General features: G+C 39.4%; 1 protein-coding gene across 1 annotated transcript in view; it reads right to left on the bottom strand.

The window, feature by feature from the left end:
* The window catches only part of LOC149442043 (collagen alpha-1(XXI) chain-like), a 68,859-nt gene that overhangs the window by 16,054 nt on the left and 34,251 nt on the right, over window positions 1–18,554 (bottom strand). The window contains exon 4 of the mRNA XM_089656577.1: window positions 3,987–4,152. Within this exon, the coding sequence (XP_089512703.1) occupies window positions 3,987–4,152 (166 nt within the window). The remainder of the gene's footprint in view (window positions 1–3,986; window positions 4,153–18,554) is intronic.

Genomic DNA, 18,554 nt, shown 5'->3' with positions numbered 1-18,554 from the left:
TGTACGGGGCTGAATTCGTGATCAAGACCGACAATAACCCTCTCACCTATATCCTCACTACGGCGAAGTTAGATGCCACAGGTCACAGATGGCTGGCTGCCTTATCTGAATTCACTTTCAGTCTGAAATATCGACCAGGAGTTGGAAACAAAGATGCGGATGCATTGTCAAGAAGGCCTCATTGTTCCAGGGACTATACTGAAGAATGGACTCAGCTGACTCCCGAAGGGGTACAAGCCTTATGTCAAGGAGCAGAACACCAAGCTGGAGGAGGATCCAGGGCCAAAGACCTTGGAGTGTCAGCCACTGGTGTTCCCAGATGTTACTGCAACGTCACCCAAGTCGGGGATGAAGGCCTGCCAAAACTCTCCAAGAAAGACTTGCGAAGGGATCAGTTGGAAGACCCTCTCTGTAGCTTGGCATTGAAAGCTTTAGAGAGCCAATGCCCTGACTTGCTCCTCACTGACTCCCTTAAGGAAGCCCGTCTACTACACCGAGAGTGGGATCGGTTGCAGTTGCACCAAGGGGTGGTCTACCGAAGGGGCCCCTCTGGAGATCCTGAAGAAAGATGGCAGTTGTTCCTGCCAGAAAAACACAGAGAGACAGTATTAACTGCTTTGCATGATAATCATGGTCACTTAGGACCCAACAGAACCTTCCACCTGGTGAGGGACAGATTCTACTGGCCCTGCATGCGAGCTGAAGTTGAGGGTTACTGTCACTCCTGCATTAGGTGCATCCAAAGGAAGACTTTGCCTCACCGAGCTGCCCCAATGGGCCACCTTCAGAGTCAGGGACCCATGGAGCTGGTGTGCATTGATTTTCTAAGCTTGGAGCCTGATTTGAGTGGACAGGGAAATATCCTAGTAGTAACTGATCACTTCACTAGGTATGCTCAGGCTTTTCCCACAAGAGACCAACAAGCACCCACGGTGGCCAAGATCTTGGTGGAAAAATTCTTTGTGCACTATGGTCTACCTCAACGCATCCATTCTGATCAAGGGAGAGATTTTGAAAGCAGTCTCATCAAGAAACTGTTAGATCTTTTCGGCATCAGGAAGTCTAGAACCACCCCATACCATCCTCAGGGAGATCCCCAACCAGAGAGATTCAACAGAACCCTCTTGGATATGCTTGGAACTCTGACTTCTGAGAAAAAGCAGCACTGGAGCAAGCACATAGCAGCTATCGTGCATGCTTATAACAGCACCGCAAACGATGCCACAGGATACTCTCCCTATCGTCTAATGTTGGGGCGGGAGGCCCGGCTGCCAGTAGATTTGGCTTTTGGCACGTCCATAGACCGTACCTCTGCAACCTCACACAGAGGATATGTGGACCGCCTGCGGAAAAGTCTGAAGGCTGCCTATGACAAGGCCCAAGCTGCCTCAGATGCCCGAGGACAGAGAAATAAAAGAAACTTTGACCTCCGGGTGCGAGTGCAGGACTTACAGCCGGGTGACAAGGTGCTGCTGAGAAACCTGGGTGTCCCTGGAAAACACAAATTGGCTGACCGGTGGAAATCGCAGCCCTATGTCATCTGCAAACAGCTGCCAGGACTCCCAGTGTACCAGATCCGGCCAGAGGGAAGCACAGGCCCGCTGAAAACTTGGCATCGTAATCATTTGTTGCTTCTATCTGAAGCAGTTCGTGTGCCACTACAGCCAGATCCACAGTCATCATCCAGGGCCCCCCAGAGATCTCAGCCAGTGACTCGGTTTCAATCTGTGCTTCAGCCTGCAGAAGATGGAGACAGCGAAGATGAAGAGATGGGAATGGATTGGCTGTGGTTGTCTCAGATGCTTGAATCTGCTATCCCTCCTTCTCCTGCCACAGTAATCGACACCGGGATACTCAGGCCAGAAGCTCCTGAGTTTGTGCCTCAGAGTCCACCAATTGAAGAGCTGGAAGACTCTCAGTCCTCCTTGCTGACAACAGACTCTGCAGACTTCCCATCCTTCATTGAAGAGGAAGTAAGGGATGAAGCTAAAATTCAGGGAGAAGAGACCAGTGTGCTTGCAACCCCAGAGCCTAAAGAACAGCGAGAGCGTAGGGTTATTCACCCGCCAAAGAGACTAACATATGATACTTTGGGTGAGAGCTCTGAAGAGGACTCTTGAAGCGCCTGATCCTTCCACCGCAGATTTGGTGGTTGAAAATCCTGACTCACCCCCTGACACATCTGGCTGGGCAAGTCCAATTAAGGCTTATAGGCTACTAACTGGTGGGAGGTTCCCCTGCCAAGATTTTATGAGAATGTAAATTGTTTGGTTTCCTGTGTGTACTAACTTGTTTTCTCCGCGTGTATATATCAAGCATGTACCAGGTCAAGGATTGTTACTGCCTTTGTAGGACCAAAGGTTCTTTGGTGGGGGGAGTGTGTAGCAGGAGAGATTAATCCTGTCTCATGGCTGTGATCTGCTGACTGGCCTCTCCTGTGTAACCTGACACTTGCCCTGACACAGACAAAGCAGTGAGGGATTTCAGCCCCCCTTTCTCCTCTCAGACTGTAAGAGAGTGAGAGAGCCAATTATAAGAGCCATTAAAGGAGCCAATGACAAGGACTCTGTCAAACAGGAAGTGCAGGTGCAAAGCATTGTGGACGATGGAGTCTTGAACAGAAACGGCCTTATAGGCTAATATGGAGATAGAATTAAAAAAAGAACTACGAAAGCCATCATGCTTGGGGATAGCAGAGTGAAGGGATCCATCTTGGGGTTTGTCCTGAGGAGGGGGAGATTGCATGTGGCAGGAGAGAGATTGGACCTGGCAAAGAAGTGCTTATGGGCAGTGCACTGGATGCTTGGTGATCTGGATCAGACAAAGGAACATCCAAACTGAGAGAAGTGGTCTACAGTACAGTCCCTACACTGACAGTGTGAAGTGCTCATGGTGAGGTGACCAGAGGAGCCTGTCATTTCCAGGACGATCATTTGGGCCTTTGTCACAGGATCTGGTGAGAGGGATTTCTCCCACTGTCAGATGACAGGAACACTGCACACATACTGCCATGGGATTACAATTATACTTTAAGTGTTTAAGGAGTTAAATGCACCAACGAAAGTGGCTAGCTGAAGATCCCAAGATTCATCCTGTTACAAAGAGACTGAAGTCACTGGTGCCATACGGGCACGTGCATGCGCATGCGTAGTCAGGCCTCTATATTGCATGGTGTGTGAGGGAATAGCTTTACCTTGGAAAGTAGCTATTAAGCATCATTTGGGTACAGTGTTTTCCTACTGGGCTTGTGGTGTCAGGGGTTAGAAGGGAGAAGTCTGACACAACAGAGAGTCATTCTTCTGCTCTCCTCCTGCTTGGACATCATAGAGCCAAATTTATGTAGAGGAGTTAAATCCACTTTGAGGTCTCCATTTAAGTGTTTGCCTCTGCTCTTGGGGTTATTCACGGTTGGAATCCCCTGAAAGCAGACGGAGTGTAAAAGTGAGTTATATTGCTTTCGGTCACAGTATTTGCTGTTCTCTTGATTCTCCTAACATATACCTGTTGTTAATGTTTATTACTTCCCATAGAGGTCTACAGTAAAGCTGATCTCTGTGTTTTATTATAACGTGTGCTTTTTATTGATCCTTGCACTTACACTATTGCCAGGTGTGCCAGTTGGGGCTGAGACAGTTCTTGGGGTTGAGAAGCAGAGTGGCGGAGTGAACAAACTTAAGCAGCCCCTACGGGGGTATCGCTACACCATATTTCTGTTTTAATTTAGCAAAATCTCTACCAAGCTGACAAAAAATTGTTGTAATCAGAAAGATTTAATGATTCATTTATTAACTCTTTATTATATCTTTATAAACATTTATAATATCTCTTAGATTGTAAGCTCCAGGGAGCAGGGCCCTCAAATCCCTCTTGTATTGAACTGTATTGTTGCTGTATTGTCTCCCGTTATATTGTAAAGCTCTGAGCAAACTGTTGGCGCTATGTAAATCCTGTATAATAATAATAATTACATTACGTGAATCTCATACCTGGTGTTTTCAGTCACATCTACAGAAGATGTAAGAAGATAGGCTTTTTCCGAGACCAAAGACCCAGTTATCATCTGACCTTTTTTATGAATGTTCATCCCCACAAGCAGCTCAAATCCCTTCTCATCCCGTGATGCCACAGGTATTCGAGTCGGGCACACAGATTCTGTGAGAAATGAAGTTATGACATAAAATTAAATCGTGATCACTCACTAACCATGACACTCTGATGTTTGCAAAGAAACAAATATGAATAAGTGGTGACATTTTCTTCACTTAGAACATCATTTTAAGATACATTTATATATAGATATAGATTAAACTATCTAGTAGTATAAATCTTAATATAACCCAAAATCTGCACTTAGAAAGTTAAACATCAATATAGCAGCTGGACCAGGGGCAGACTGACAACTTATGGGGCCCTCTTTTATTTTTGTCTCACACGCTTCCCCTCCCAGACACTGCAGATCAAAGTAGGAAGGTTTCAGCACCAAAGGCAGTCCTATCAATCCAGGCAGCAGTGGACAGGACTAGATGTAGCCAGTGCAGGGGCGGACTGACCAATTGGAAACTCGGCACTGCCAGGGAGAGAAGACGGCCGGTGAAACCAGCATTGGTGAGGACACCGCTGAACTGAGGGACAGGCAAGTGGCTGTATTTTAAGAGTCAGCAGCTACAGTTTTTGTAGCTGCTGACTTTTTTTTTTTTTCAGGTGGAACTCTGCTTTAATCCTAATGATACAAATGCTTTTTTAGAGGACAGGCAACTAAACAACAGAAAGCTATAGAGGGTTACTTCCCAACCAATATATTACATATAAATATAAACATTAAAAACTGATAAAATTACACAATTTTGGCCAAATGTGGGTGGGGCCAACTTGCCCTGCACACAAGACCTCTCTCCCTTCAGTTTATGTGCTTACTAATATCATAAAAACAAACGTGTTGTGCAAATCTCAATCTATAAGTGTACTGGAATCAGTATACCTGAAATTTAAATATATATTGCCATTGATGGAACTAAATAAACAATTCAATAAAAAAAAAATAATAAAGAAAGTGTCTAATCCATTTATCATAAAGTCCACGTAATATGAAAAAAGTGTGCGTCTAAATGTGCCGTACGTCTGAAGCCCGATCTGGGTTAGGATCACGCTCTAGAGATTACTGAGAGGAGGTGAGGGAGTGATTCAATGCCTCCTCACCGTCTGTTTTAACCCCATTTTTTATGATAATTGCACCGCAAACGCATGCAATACATGTGGTTGTGGGGCATTTGTGGTGCTTCCCCATTGACTTGCATGTGTAGCGTTCGGCAGGCTTGCCACCTGCCGAATAATACATGTTGGGTCAATTCTACCGTGGCTGTGAAACAAATCATCGTCGCCATGGCATGAAAATATCCTTGTCCACTGCCTATTGCAGCTTAAGGGGGATGGTTGGAGGGCAGCAAAAAACGCTATTCTAAATGTGGCCTAAATCCTACGTAGATGCCACAGATTCACCACCATCACGGCTTCTTACAGTCCACGTGACAAAGCCACCACCTCCAAAGTAAGGATCCAAGCTTACCAGCATGCCATGACCCTCTAACTAAAGAGAAGTCATGAGGAGCTTGTCACGGTCACCCGATCGCCACCCTCAACATGCGATAATCGCACGACCGCGACCAACAATAATATGTCACGCCCGCGGCGTCAAACCCCAGACCTTCTCACCAAACTTGTGACCGAAGGACCGGCCAATCTAAAACCGCGGTGTGACGCACATAACAATGCCACACTCAGCTGCGCCCTGCACAACGATTGTCCAGCTAATGTTACGCAATCGACGCACCGGCAGCCTGAATGCGCTTGTTACTGGGTCGGGTTAATTACACAACTAACCCTTCACTGCCACCATACCTTTTTGTACAGAGAAAGGGGAAACTCTCTTTATCAAATATACACTGTAATGGTTGAAAAGTCGCCTGTCCAATACGGTCACCGCAGGCCGATTGGGCAGAGGATTAAACAAACACAGTAGCGTCTCTTCAAAAGGCAGGAATTCGTGAATTGCAAGTAAGCGCTTAGAAACAGTTTAACACTTTCAGAAAGAAAGATTTATTACTAAAAGAGTCAAACAGGTGCAATAAAATATTTACAAAGAAAATGTAACTAGATATATATTTATATATAAAAAATAGGAAACAGCCAGCACAGCAAAGAGATAACAGGAAGAAGTTAAAAGGTTAAGTTACTTGCCATGTTAAGCCTTAAGGTAAGCAGATCCAAGTTGCAGAGCGGAAAGGGTCTTTGATCTCCTGCTCTTACGATGTTAAAATTAGGAGATCTCTTTAGCTTTATTCTTTAGGCTTGTCAGCCTGTCTTTTAAAGTCCCCCTGCAGGGGGAGGGGGGGGGTTGTGAATACTGGCCAATACACTGTTTTGGGAGGGGCAGTCGGGCAAACTCTAAATTAGAACCAATATATATCACAAGATGCAGCGCTAATGACTATAACATATATGCATAAATCAAGAAATCTGTCATAAATGACTAAACAGTTGAAAGTTCATAAAATGGGTGACTTTAGTGCTCTCTTCTCCTATATATCCTCCTGATGGTCAGGCGTTTGTGCAGAATAGTGCTGAAGGGGTGAACACTCACCAGAACGCACAGATAAATGAGCGTTTATTATAGATTCCCCTTTAGGATCATCAACTGGACATGCTGTGGTATTACGACAAAACACCTTCCAGACCTCCTAGATGTTCCTGTATATTCCCTGGTTTAGGTGACCTGCGTACTTCTCCTTAGGATCAGCATACGGTTCGTACCCCACAGAGAGATGAGTGGCTAGAATGGGTACTCCCCAAGGGAGTCAGAACAAAACGCATCCATAGTGTAGTAGGTCATATAAGGATTTATTTAAAATTCAGCAACCCGTGTACACGGTATAAAGTAAACAATATGGACTAACCGTCCAGTATTAAAGATGACCGCCGGAGCGCCACGATGCTCCGGCGGTATGACGTCACGGCGTTCTTGGCTCCTCCTACGCGTTTCGTGCACACGCACGTCGTCTGGGGGGATGTGCCACTGAACGCCGGGCCGTGCGACGTCCATTTATATGCTAGGCGCATGCGCTTTGGAAAGGCGCCATCATCCTGAAGTCTGACCTCGAACGATCGGATCTTCATACCGGCGCCATTTTTCATTAGTTTTGCATACTGATAAGTGTACTCGGCTGGTTATCATTTTCAAGCATTATGCTTTTATCCTTCAAAGCCTTCCAATCAATATTACCGACCACCAAGCCGATTAGTACACATTTTACTTTATATGGTGATAGGATAATTATATTTCCAATTAGCCAGAGATAGATTCCGAATCAAAAATGGTCTATTGTGTGTGGCACTAGCATATAAACTATATACCAAAATATATTATACATTAAAATACAATTTTAATATGAGTCAAACATACCCAATGTAGTGCAATTAAAATAAAGGACTACCATAAGTCCTTACTAAAATATAGATTATAAATTATAAAATAGTGTAAAATACAGTATCTATCAATCAATACAAATGGATTTAAATAGATGGTCCAAAGGTTTACTAAAAGGGGACATAGATGTATTGAGCCAACAGCATCTTATCCTATTTTCTGAATATATAGTTTTAACTGTTATTGATGAAACAGTTAAGATCTATATCTATATTGTGACCTTTGGGCTGCAGCGTTTGGAGTTCATATATCCAGCGCGTTTTCGAGCTGAGAGACTTTCCGTATTTTGTTTGTCCCCCTCCAATGGGGTTGTACAGTGTCTATCCCAACAAATTTCAGGGTTGATGGATCATTATTATGTTTACATTTGAAGTGATAAGACAATGAATGATTTTTATATCCCTTTTTGATATTACTAATATGTTCTCTCAGTCTATCACGTAGACGTCTGGTAGTACGCCCCACATACTGGAGTTTGCAAGAGCATTCAAGGAGATATACTACGTTCTTACTGTAGCAGGTTATACAATTGTCTATTTTATATGATCTTCCTGTAGTGCATGAAGAGAAGGTAAATAGTTTCTGTCTCCTTACGTTATTAATCTTACAAATAACGCACTTATTACACGGAAAGAAACCTTTTATATTTGGTGCAAAAGTAATCTTCTCTGGAGGATCAATGACGTTTGGTGCTAATCGATGTCTTAATGAAGTAGCTTTCTTGTAAATAACTTCAGGTTTTACTGGAAGAATTTTAGAAAGAATAGGGTCCGCCATCAACACATTCCAGTTTTTATTTATAATGTGTTTAATGGCTCTATGCTGTATAGAATATGTGGTTAAAAACGGACAAGACAAAGACCTATTGGTTATACTTTTTTCCTCCAACAGTGTATTTCTATTTAGATTAGCTACTTGTTGTATGGTGTCATCCATATTCTGTTGGGAATAACCTTTTTCCACAAATTTCGTTTTTAAGGTTTCAGCCTGTGTGTGATACATATCTAATTTGGTACAATTCCTACGTATTCTAGTGAATTGACCTTTGGGGATATTAGCTAACCATACGGGATGATGGCAACTGTCTAACGGGATGAAACTATTCCTGTCCGTTTTTTTAAAAAAGGATTTGGTAGTAATCATCCCATTGTCATTTGATAATGTCAAATCCAAAAAGTTTATCTCTGTATTACTAAATACATAGCTAAATTCAATATTGCATGTATTGTCATTTAATGTTTTAAAAAAGTTATGTAGAGATTCCTCTTTCCCATTCCATAATAAGAACACGTCATCTATAAATCTTTTGTAAAATAATAGCTCCGGCCATTCTCTTGCGTAAATTAAAAACTCCTCCCAATACGCCATAAAAAGATTTGCTAGACTGGGGGCAAACTTTGCCCCCATTGCTACTCCTTTGGTTTGCAAAAAATATTTGTGGTCAAACCAGAAATAGTTGTTCTGCATTGCAAACTGCAGTAATGTTAAAATATACTCAATATGTAGGGGAGATAAAGTGCTTAGAGTGTCTAAAAAATATTTTGCAGCATCCAACCCATCTTCATGTGCAATGTTGCTGTATAAGGATGTGACATCCGCTGTAACTAAAAAAGTCTGAGATGAAACTTCAATATCTTTAATTTCATTTAAAATATGCTTCGTATCTTTTAAAAAAGATGGAGTTTGCGTGACCAGCGGCTGCAGGAAGTAATCTATATATTCTCCTGCTTTAGAGAATAGTGAACCTATTCCACTTATGATAGGTCGCCCTGGTGGTTTCGTCAAGCTTTTATGCACCTTTGGAAGTATATAGAACACCGGAAGTCTCGGAGCTGATGGACATAGGAATTCCTTTTCCTTCTTATTTAGTATACCACTCTCAAATCCCTTTGTTATAATACTTTTCAAACCCTTTTTAAAAGATAATAAAGGATTCCCAGGGAGGCGGGTATAAGTAGTGGTATCATTAAGAATATTGTAGGATTCCTCTAGGTAGTCATGTTTATTAAGTATAACTACCCCTCCTCCCTTGTCCGCAGGTCTGATGACCAAATCCTTCCTTTCTAATAGGAGATCAATCGCTTTCTTGGTGTCTATATCAGGGATCTTTTTAATATTTAACTCCTCCAAATCATTCAACATTAATTCTTTAAAAATATTAATATAGGATCTAGATTGGGGAGGGGGATTAAAAGTTGAGGCGTTCCTTAATGTAGAATGATTAGTAGTACTATTCTGGTCATAATGGTATGGATTAGAATAAAAATGCCGTTTTAATGCAAGCTGTCGTGAAAATCTATGAATATCAATATAAGTTTGAAACTTGTTTAACTTTTGTTTAGGGGCAAATTTTAACCCCTTATCAAGAAGTTTTAATTCAGGTTGTGTTAATGCTGTGTTGCTTAGATTGAAAATACCTTGACCAGCTACATTTTCCTTCTTTTGCCTGTTTCTGTTGACCCTTTTGCCACCCCTTTTCCCTCTCCGGAGCCATTTCTTTTCCGAGATCCTCCCTCCCCTAAAAAATGAACCTGGGGTGTTCTGTTATAATCATAATTATGTGGTGCTCTCGGCGGTGTTTGCTGGTAATTCCGATTGTCATATTGATCTCTATTGTATTGTGGATTAGGTGGTTTATTGAAATACGCAGGCTTCTGATTATGCTGCCTAGGAGGTGTTGCTACTCCCTGGTGATGCGAGTAGTTATTAGACCCGGGATAATAATTCTGGTAGTGTTGCTTAGGGGATGCTCCTCCCCTTTGTTGATATTGTTTCTGGTTCCTATTATGAGAGGTTTGCCCATTATTGGGATGATATTGCTGGTCATAAGTTGGATGCCATTGCATATTCCGTGTACCCACATTTTGATCAAATAGAGGTTCATATCTATTAGATGTTGATACATTATACTGATTAAATTGTCTGTTATGATTAGGAGATTGGTATTGTGAATATATGGATTCATGTCTCTTATTTGATTGTATCTTTTTAGATTTCTTTTTAATCATATCAGGGGGATTAGTGACTGCTTGTATATTATCCTCCTCTGATTGCCATCTAAATACTACATTATCTTGATAATCTTTAAAATCTCTGGCATATTTTTTCTTTTTCTTTATTTTTTGTTCTTTTTCTATATTCTCAAGATATTTCTTGACTTTATCAGATTCTTTATTATACTCATCCGTACCTTTAAATGGAGTGAGTTTCTCTCTAATGATGTTAATCTCAGAGTCTAAATAGGTTAATTTTTTCTTTTTTCTAGTAATAAGAAACTTAATTAAATCAATCCCAGCTTTGTTAAAAAATTGAAACCATTCCAACAAGCTAGTGTCATCCATATATTCAGGGGGTACATCCCACCTAAGTGATCGAGGCACCATACCTTCTTTGAGATATTTGTCTAAAAATGAAATATCCCAAAGGGTTCTCACTTCAGCGGAGGTAAGATTCTGTAAATGCAGAAAAAGGCCCTTAAGGTCATCATTTGTATCATCAATTGTATATATGTCTTCAGAGATAATAGATCTAGACGATCTCATCTCAAAGACATCTGCCATCTTAGATGTTCTTTATGTACTAGAAAGGAGAATGGGTGCCAATATGGTCTCTAATGTAATGTGACAATAAGATAAAAGATGCCGCTCAGTAAACAGGATGGTTAAATATGCAAATCAAAAAGAATAAATACGAGCGCATCTATATAGCAGCTGAACATAAGGTACCAAACACCCTCAAAACAATATATATCACAAGATGCAGCGCTAATGACTATAACATATATGCATAAATCAAGAAATCTGTCATAAATGACTAAACAGTTGAAAGTTCATAAAATGGGTGACTTTAGTGCTCTCTTCTCCTATATATCCTCCTGATGGTCAGGCGTTTGTGCAGAATAGTGCTGAAGGGGTGAACACTCACCAGAACGCACAGATAAATGAGCGTTTATTATAGATTCCCCTTTAGGATCATCAACTGGACATGCTGTGGTATTACGACAAAACACCTTCCAGACCTCCTAGATGTTCCTGTATATTCCCTGGTTTAGGTGACCTGCGTACTTCTCCTTAGGATCAGCATACGGTTCGTACCCCACAGAGAGATGAGTGGCTAGAATGGGTACTCCCCAAGGGAGTCAGAACAAAACGCATCCATAGTGTAGTAGGTCATATAAGGATTTATTTAAAATTCAGCAACCCGTGTACACGGTATAAAGTAAACAATATGGACTAACCGTCCAGTATTAAAGATGACCGCCGGAGCGCCACGATGCTCCGGCGGTATGACGTCACGGCGTTCTTGGCTCCTCCTACGCGTTTCGTGCACACGCACGTCGTCTGGGGGGATGTGCCACTGAACGCCGGGCCGTGCGACGTCCATTTATATGCTAGGCGCATGCGCTTTGGAAAGGCGCCATCATCCTGAAGTCTGACCTCGAACGATCGGATCTTCATACCGGCGCCATTTTTCATTAGTTTTGCATACTGATAAGTGTACTCGGCTGGTTATCATTTTCAAGCATTATGCTTTTATCCTTCAAAGCCTTCCAATCAATATTACCGACCACCAAGCCGATTAGTACACATTTTACTTTATATGGTGATAGGATAATTATATTTCCAATTAGCCAGAGATAGATTCCGAATCAAAAATGGTCTATTGTGTGTGGCACTAGCATATAAACTATATACCAAAATATATTATACATTAAAATACAATTTTAATATGAGTCAAACATACCCAATGTAGTGCAATTAAAATAAAGGACTACCATAAGTCCTTACTAAAATATAGATTATAAATTATAAAATAGTGTAAAATACAGTATCTATCAATCAATACAAATGGATTTAAATAGATGGTCCAAAGGTTTACTAAAAGGGGACATAGATGTATTGAGCCAACAGCATCTTATCCTATTTTCTGAATATATAGTTTTAACTGTTATTGATGAAACAGTTAAGATCTATATCTATATTGTGACCTTTGGGCTGCAGCGTTTGGAGTTCATATATCCAGCGCGTTTCGAGCTGAGAGACTTTCCGTATTTTGTTTGTCCCCCTCCAATGGGGTTGTACAGTGTCTATCCCAACAAATTTCAGGGTTGATGGATCATTATTATGTTTACATTTGAAGTGATAAGACAATGAATGATCTTTATATCCCTTTTTGATATTACTAATATGTTCTCTCAGTCTATCACGTAGACGTCTGGTAGTACGCCCCACATACTGGAGTTTGCAAGAGCATTCAAGGAGATATACTACGTTCTTACTGTAGCAGGTTATACAATTGTCTATTTTATATGATCTTCCTGTAGTGCATGAAGAGAAGGTAAATAGTTTCTGTCTCCTTACGTTATTAATCTTACAAATAACGCACTTATTACACGGAAAGAAACCTTTTATATTTGGTGCAAAAGTAATCTTCTCTGGAGGATCAATGACGTTTGGTGCTAATCGATGTCTTAATGAAGTAGCTTTCTTGTAAATAACTTCAGGTTTTACTGGAAGAATTTTAGAAAGAATAGGGTCCGCCATCAACACATTCCAGTTTTTATTTATAATGTGTTTAATGGCTCTATGCTGTATAGAATATGTGGTTAAAAACGGACAAGACAAAGACCTATTGGTTATACTTTTTTCCTCCAACAGTGTATTTCTATTTAGATTAGCTACTTGTTGTATGGTGTCATCCATATTCTGTTGGGAATAACCTTTTTCCACAAATTTCGTTTTTAAGGTTTCAGCCTGTGTGTGATACATATCTAATTTGGTACAATTCCTACGTATTCTAGTGAATTGACCTTTGGGGATATTAGCTAACCATACGGGATGATGGCAACTGTCTAACGGGATGAAACTATTCCTGTCCGTTTTTTTAAAAAAGGATTTGGTAGTAATCATCCCATTGTCATTTGATAATGTCAAATCCAAAAAGTTTATCTCTGTATTACTAAATACATAGCTAAATTCAATATTGCATGTATTGTCATTTAATGTTTTAAAAAAGTTATGTAGAGATTCCTCTTTCCCATTCCATAATAAGAACACGTCATCTATAAATCTTTTGTAAAATAATAGCTCCGGCCATTCTCTTGCGTAAATTAAAAACTCCTCCCAATACGCCATAAAAAGATTTGCTAGACTGGGGGCAAACTTTGCCCCCATTGCTACTCCTTTGGTTTGCAAAAAATATTTGTGGTCAAACCAGAAATAGTTGTTCTGCATTGCAAACTGCAGTAATGTTAAAATATACTCAATATGTAGGGGAGATAAAGTGCTTAGAGTGTCTAAAAAATATTTTGCAGCATCCAACCCATCTTCATGTGCAATGTTGCTGTATAAGGATGTGACATCCGCTGTAACTAAAAAAGTCTGAGATGAAACTTCAATATCTTTAATTTCATTTAAAATATGCTTCGTATCTTTTAAAAAAGATGGAGTTTGCGTGACCAGCGGCTGCAGGAAGTAATCTATATATTCTCCTGCTTTAGAGAATAGTGAACCTATTCCACTTATGATAGGTCGCCCTGGTGGTTTCGTCAAGCTTTTATGCACCTTTGGAAGTATATAGAACACCGGAAGTCTCGGAGCTGATGGACATAGGAATTCCTTTTCCTTCTTATTTAGTATACCACTCTCAAATCCCTTTGTTATAATACTTTTCAAACCCTTTTTAAAAGATAATAAAGGATTCCCAGGGAGGCGGGTATAAGTAGTGGTATCATTAAGAATATTGTAGGATTCCTCTAGGTAGTCATGTTTATTAAGTATAACTACCCCTCCTCCCTTGTCCGCAGGTCTGATGACCAAATCCTTCCTTTCTAATAGGAGATCAATCGCTTTCTTGGTGTCTATATCAGGGATCTTTTTAATATTTAACTCCTCCAAATCATTCAACATTAATTCTTTAAAAATATTAATATAGGATCTAGATTGGGGAGGGGGATTAAAAGTTGAGGCGTTCCTTAATGTAGAATGATTAGTAGTACTATTCTGGTCATAATGGTATGGATTAGAATAAAAATGCCGTTTTAATGCAAGCTGTCGTGAAAATCTATGAATATCAATATAAGTTTGAAACTTGTTTAACTTTTGTTTAGGGGCAAATTTTAACCCCTTATCAAGAAGTTTTAATTCAGGTTGTGTTAATGCTGTGTTGCTTAGATTGAAAATACCTTGACCAGCTACATTTTCCTTCTTTTGCCTGTTTCTGTTGACCCTTTTGCCACCCCTTTTCCCTCTCCGGAGCCATTTCTTTTCCGAGATCCTCCCTCCCCTAAAAAATGAACCTGGGGTGTTCTGTTATAATCATAATTATGTGGTGCTCTCGGCGGTGTTTGCTGGTAATTCCGATTGTCATATTGATCTCTATTGTATTGTGGATTAGGTGGTTTATTGAAATACGCAGGCTTCTGATTATGCTGCCTAGGAGGTGTTGCTACTCCCTGGTGATGCGAGTAGTTATTAGACCCGGGATAATAATTCTGGTAGTGTTGCTTAGGGGATGCTCCTCCCCTTTGTTGATATTGTTTCTGGTTCCTATTATGAGAGGTTTGCCCATTATTGGGATGATATTGCTGGTCATAAGTTGGATGCCATTGCATATTCCGTGTACCCACATTTTGATCAAATAGAGGTTCATATCTATTAGATGTTGATACATTATACTGATTAAATTGTCTGTTATGATTAGGAGATTGGTATTGTGAATATATGGATTCATGTCTCTTATTTGATTGTATCTTTTTAGATTTCTTTTTAATCATATCAGGGGGATTAGTGACTGCTTGTATATTATCCTCCTCTGATTGCCATCTAAATACTACATTATCTTGATAATCTTTAAAATCTCTGGCATATTTTTTCTTTTTCTTTATTTTTTGTTCTTTTTCTATATTCTCAAGATATTTCTTGACTTTATCAGATTCTTTATTATACTCATCCGTACCTTTAAATGGAGTGAGTTTCTCTCTAATGATGTTAATCTCAGAGTCTAAATAGGTTAATTTTTTCTTTTTTCTAGTAATAAGAAACTTAATTAAATCAATCCCAGCTTTGTTAAAAAATTGAAACCATTCCAACAAGCTAGTGTCATCCATATATTCAGGGGGTACATCCCACCTAAGTGATCGAGGCACCATACCTTCTTTGAGATATTTGTCTAAAAATGAAATATCCCAAAGGGTTCTCACTTCAGCGGAGGTAAGATTCTGTAAATGCAGAAAAAGGCCCTTAAGGTCATCATTTGTATCATCAATTGTATATATGTCTTCAGAGATAATAGATCTAGACGATCTCATCTCAAAGACATCTGCCATCTTAGATGTTCTTTATGTACTAGAAAGGAGAATGGGTGCCAATATGGTCTCTAATGTAATGTGACAATAAGATAAAAGATGCCGCTCAGTAAACAGGATGGTTAAATATGCAAATCAAAAAGAATAAATACGAGCGCATCTATATAGCAGCTGAACATAAGGTACCAAACACCCTCAAAACAATATATATCACAAGATGCAGCGCTAATGACTATAACATATATGCATAAATCAAGAAATCTGTCATAAATGACTAAACAGTTGAAAGTTCATAAAATGGGTGACTTTAGTGCTCTCTTCTCCTATATATCCTCCTGATGGTCAGGCGTTTGTGCAGAATAGTGCTGAAGGGGTGAACACTCACCAGAACGCACAGATAAATGAGCGTTTATTAGATCCTATATTAATATTTTTAAAGAATTAATGTTGAATGATTTGGAGGAGTTAAATATTAAAAAGATCCCTGATATAGACACCAAGAAAGCGATTGATCTCCTATTAGAAAGGAAGGATTTGGTCATCAGACCTGCGGACAAGGGAGGAGGGGTAGTTATACTTAATAAACATGACTACCTAGAGGAATCCTACAATATTCTTAATGATACCACTACTTATACCCGCCTCCCTGGGAATCCTTTATTATCTTTTAAAAAGGGTTTGAAAAGTATTATAACAAAGGGATTTGAGAGTGGTATACTAAATAAGAAGGAAAAGGAATTCCTATGTCCATCAGCTCCGAGACTTCCGGTGTTCTATATACTTCCAAAGGTGCATAAAAGCTTGACGAAACCACCAGGGCGACCTATCATAAGTGGAATAGGTTCACTATTCTCTAAAGCAGGAGAATATATAGATTACTTCCTGCAGCCGCTGGTCACGCAAACTCCATCTTTTTTAAAAGATACGAAGCATATTTTAAATGAAATTAAAGATATTGAAGTTTCATCTCAGACTTTTTTAGTTACAGCGGATGTCACATCCTTATACAGCAACATTGCACATGAAGATGGGTTGGATGCTGCAAAATATTTTTTAGACACTCTAAGCACTTTATCTCCCCTACATATTGAGTATATTTTAACATTACTGCAGTTTGCAATGCAGAACAACTATTTCTGGTTTGACCACAAATATTTTTTGCAAACCAAAGGAGTAGCAATGGGGGCAAAGTTTGCCCCCAGTCTAGCAAATCTTTTTATGGCGTATTGGGAGGAGTTTTTAATTTACGCAAGAGAATGGCCGGAGCTATTATTTTACAAAAGATTTATAGATGACGTGTTCTTATTATGGAATGGGAAAGAGGAATCTCTACATAACTTTTTTAAAACATTAAATGACAATACATGCAATATTGAATTTAGCTATGTATTTAGTAATACAGAGATAAACTTTTTGGATTTGACATTATCAAATGACAATGGGATGATTACTACCAAATCCTTTTTTAAAAAAACGGACAGGAATAGTTTCATCCCGTTAGACAGTTGCCATCATCCCGTATGGTTAGCTAATATCCCCAAAGGTCAATTCACTAGAATACGTAGGAATTGTACCAAATTAGATATGTATCACACACAGGCTGAAACCTTAAAAACGAAATTTGTGGAAAAAGGTTATTCCCAACAGAATATGGATGACACCATACAACAAGTAGCTAATCTAAATAGAAATACACTGTTGGAGGAAAAAAGTATAACCAATAGGTCTTTGTCTTGTCCGTTTTTAACCACATATTCTATACAGCATAGAGCCATTAAACACATTATAAATAAAAACTGGAATGTGTTGATGGCGGACCCTATTCTTTCTAAAATTCTTCCAGTAAAACCTGAAGTTATTTACAAGAAAGCTACTTCATTAAGACATCGATTAGCACCAAACGTCATTGATCCTCCAGAGAAGATTACTTTTGCACCAAATATAAAAGGTTTCTTTCCGTGTAATAAGTGCGTTATTTGTAAGATTAATAACGTAAGGAGACAGAAACTATTTACCTTCTCTTCATGCACTACAGGAAGATCATATAAAATAGACAATTGTATAACCTGCTACAGTAAGAACGTAGTATATCTCCTTGAATGCTCTTGCAAACTCCAGTATGTGGGGCGTACTACCAGACGTCTACGTGATAGACTGAGAGAACATATTAGTAATATCAAAAAGGGATATAAAGATCATTCATTGTCTTATCACTTCAAATGTAAACATAATAATGATCCATCAACCCTGAAATTTGTTGGGATAGACACTGTACAACCCCATTGGAGGGGGACAAACAAAATACGGAAAGTCTCTCAGCTCGAAACGCGCTGGATATATGAACTCCAAACGCTGCAGCCCAAAGGTCACAATATAGATATAGATCTTAACTGTTTCATCAATAACAGTTAAAACTATATATTCAGAAAATAGGATAAGATGCTGTTGGCTCAATACATCTATGTCCCCTTTTAGTAAACCTTTGGACCATCTATTTAAATCCATTTGTATTGATTGATAGATACTGTATTTTACACTATTTTATAATTTATAATCTATATTTTAGTAAGGACTTATGGTAGTCCTTTATTTTAATTGCACTACATTGGGTATGTTTGACTCATATTAAAATTGTATTTTAATGTATAATATATTTTGGTATATAGTTTATATGCTAGTGCCACACACAATAGACCATTTTTGATTCGGAATCTATCTCTGGCTAATTGGAAATATAATTATCCTATCACCATATAAAGTAAAATGTGT

This window comes from Staurois parvus, unplaced genomic scaffold (genome assembly GCF_062004578.1).
Source record: "Staurois parvus isolate SC_StPar_1 unplaced genomic scaffold, SC_StPar_1.0 ptg000919l, whole genome shotgun sequence".
NCBI classification, from domain to species: Eukaryota; Metazoa; Chordata; class Amphibia; order Anura; family Ranidae; genus Staurois; species Staurois parvus.
Note: the sequence above shows the minus strand (reverse complement) of the source record. Positions and strands in the feature narration are given on the sequence as shown.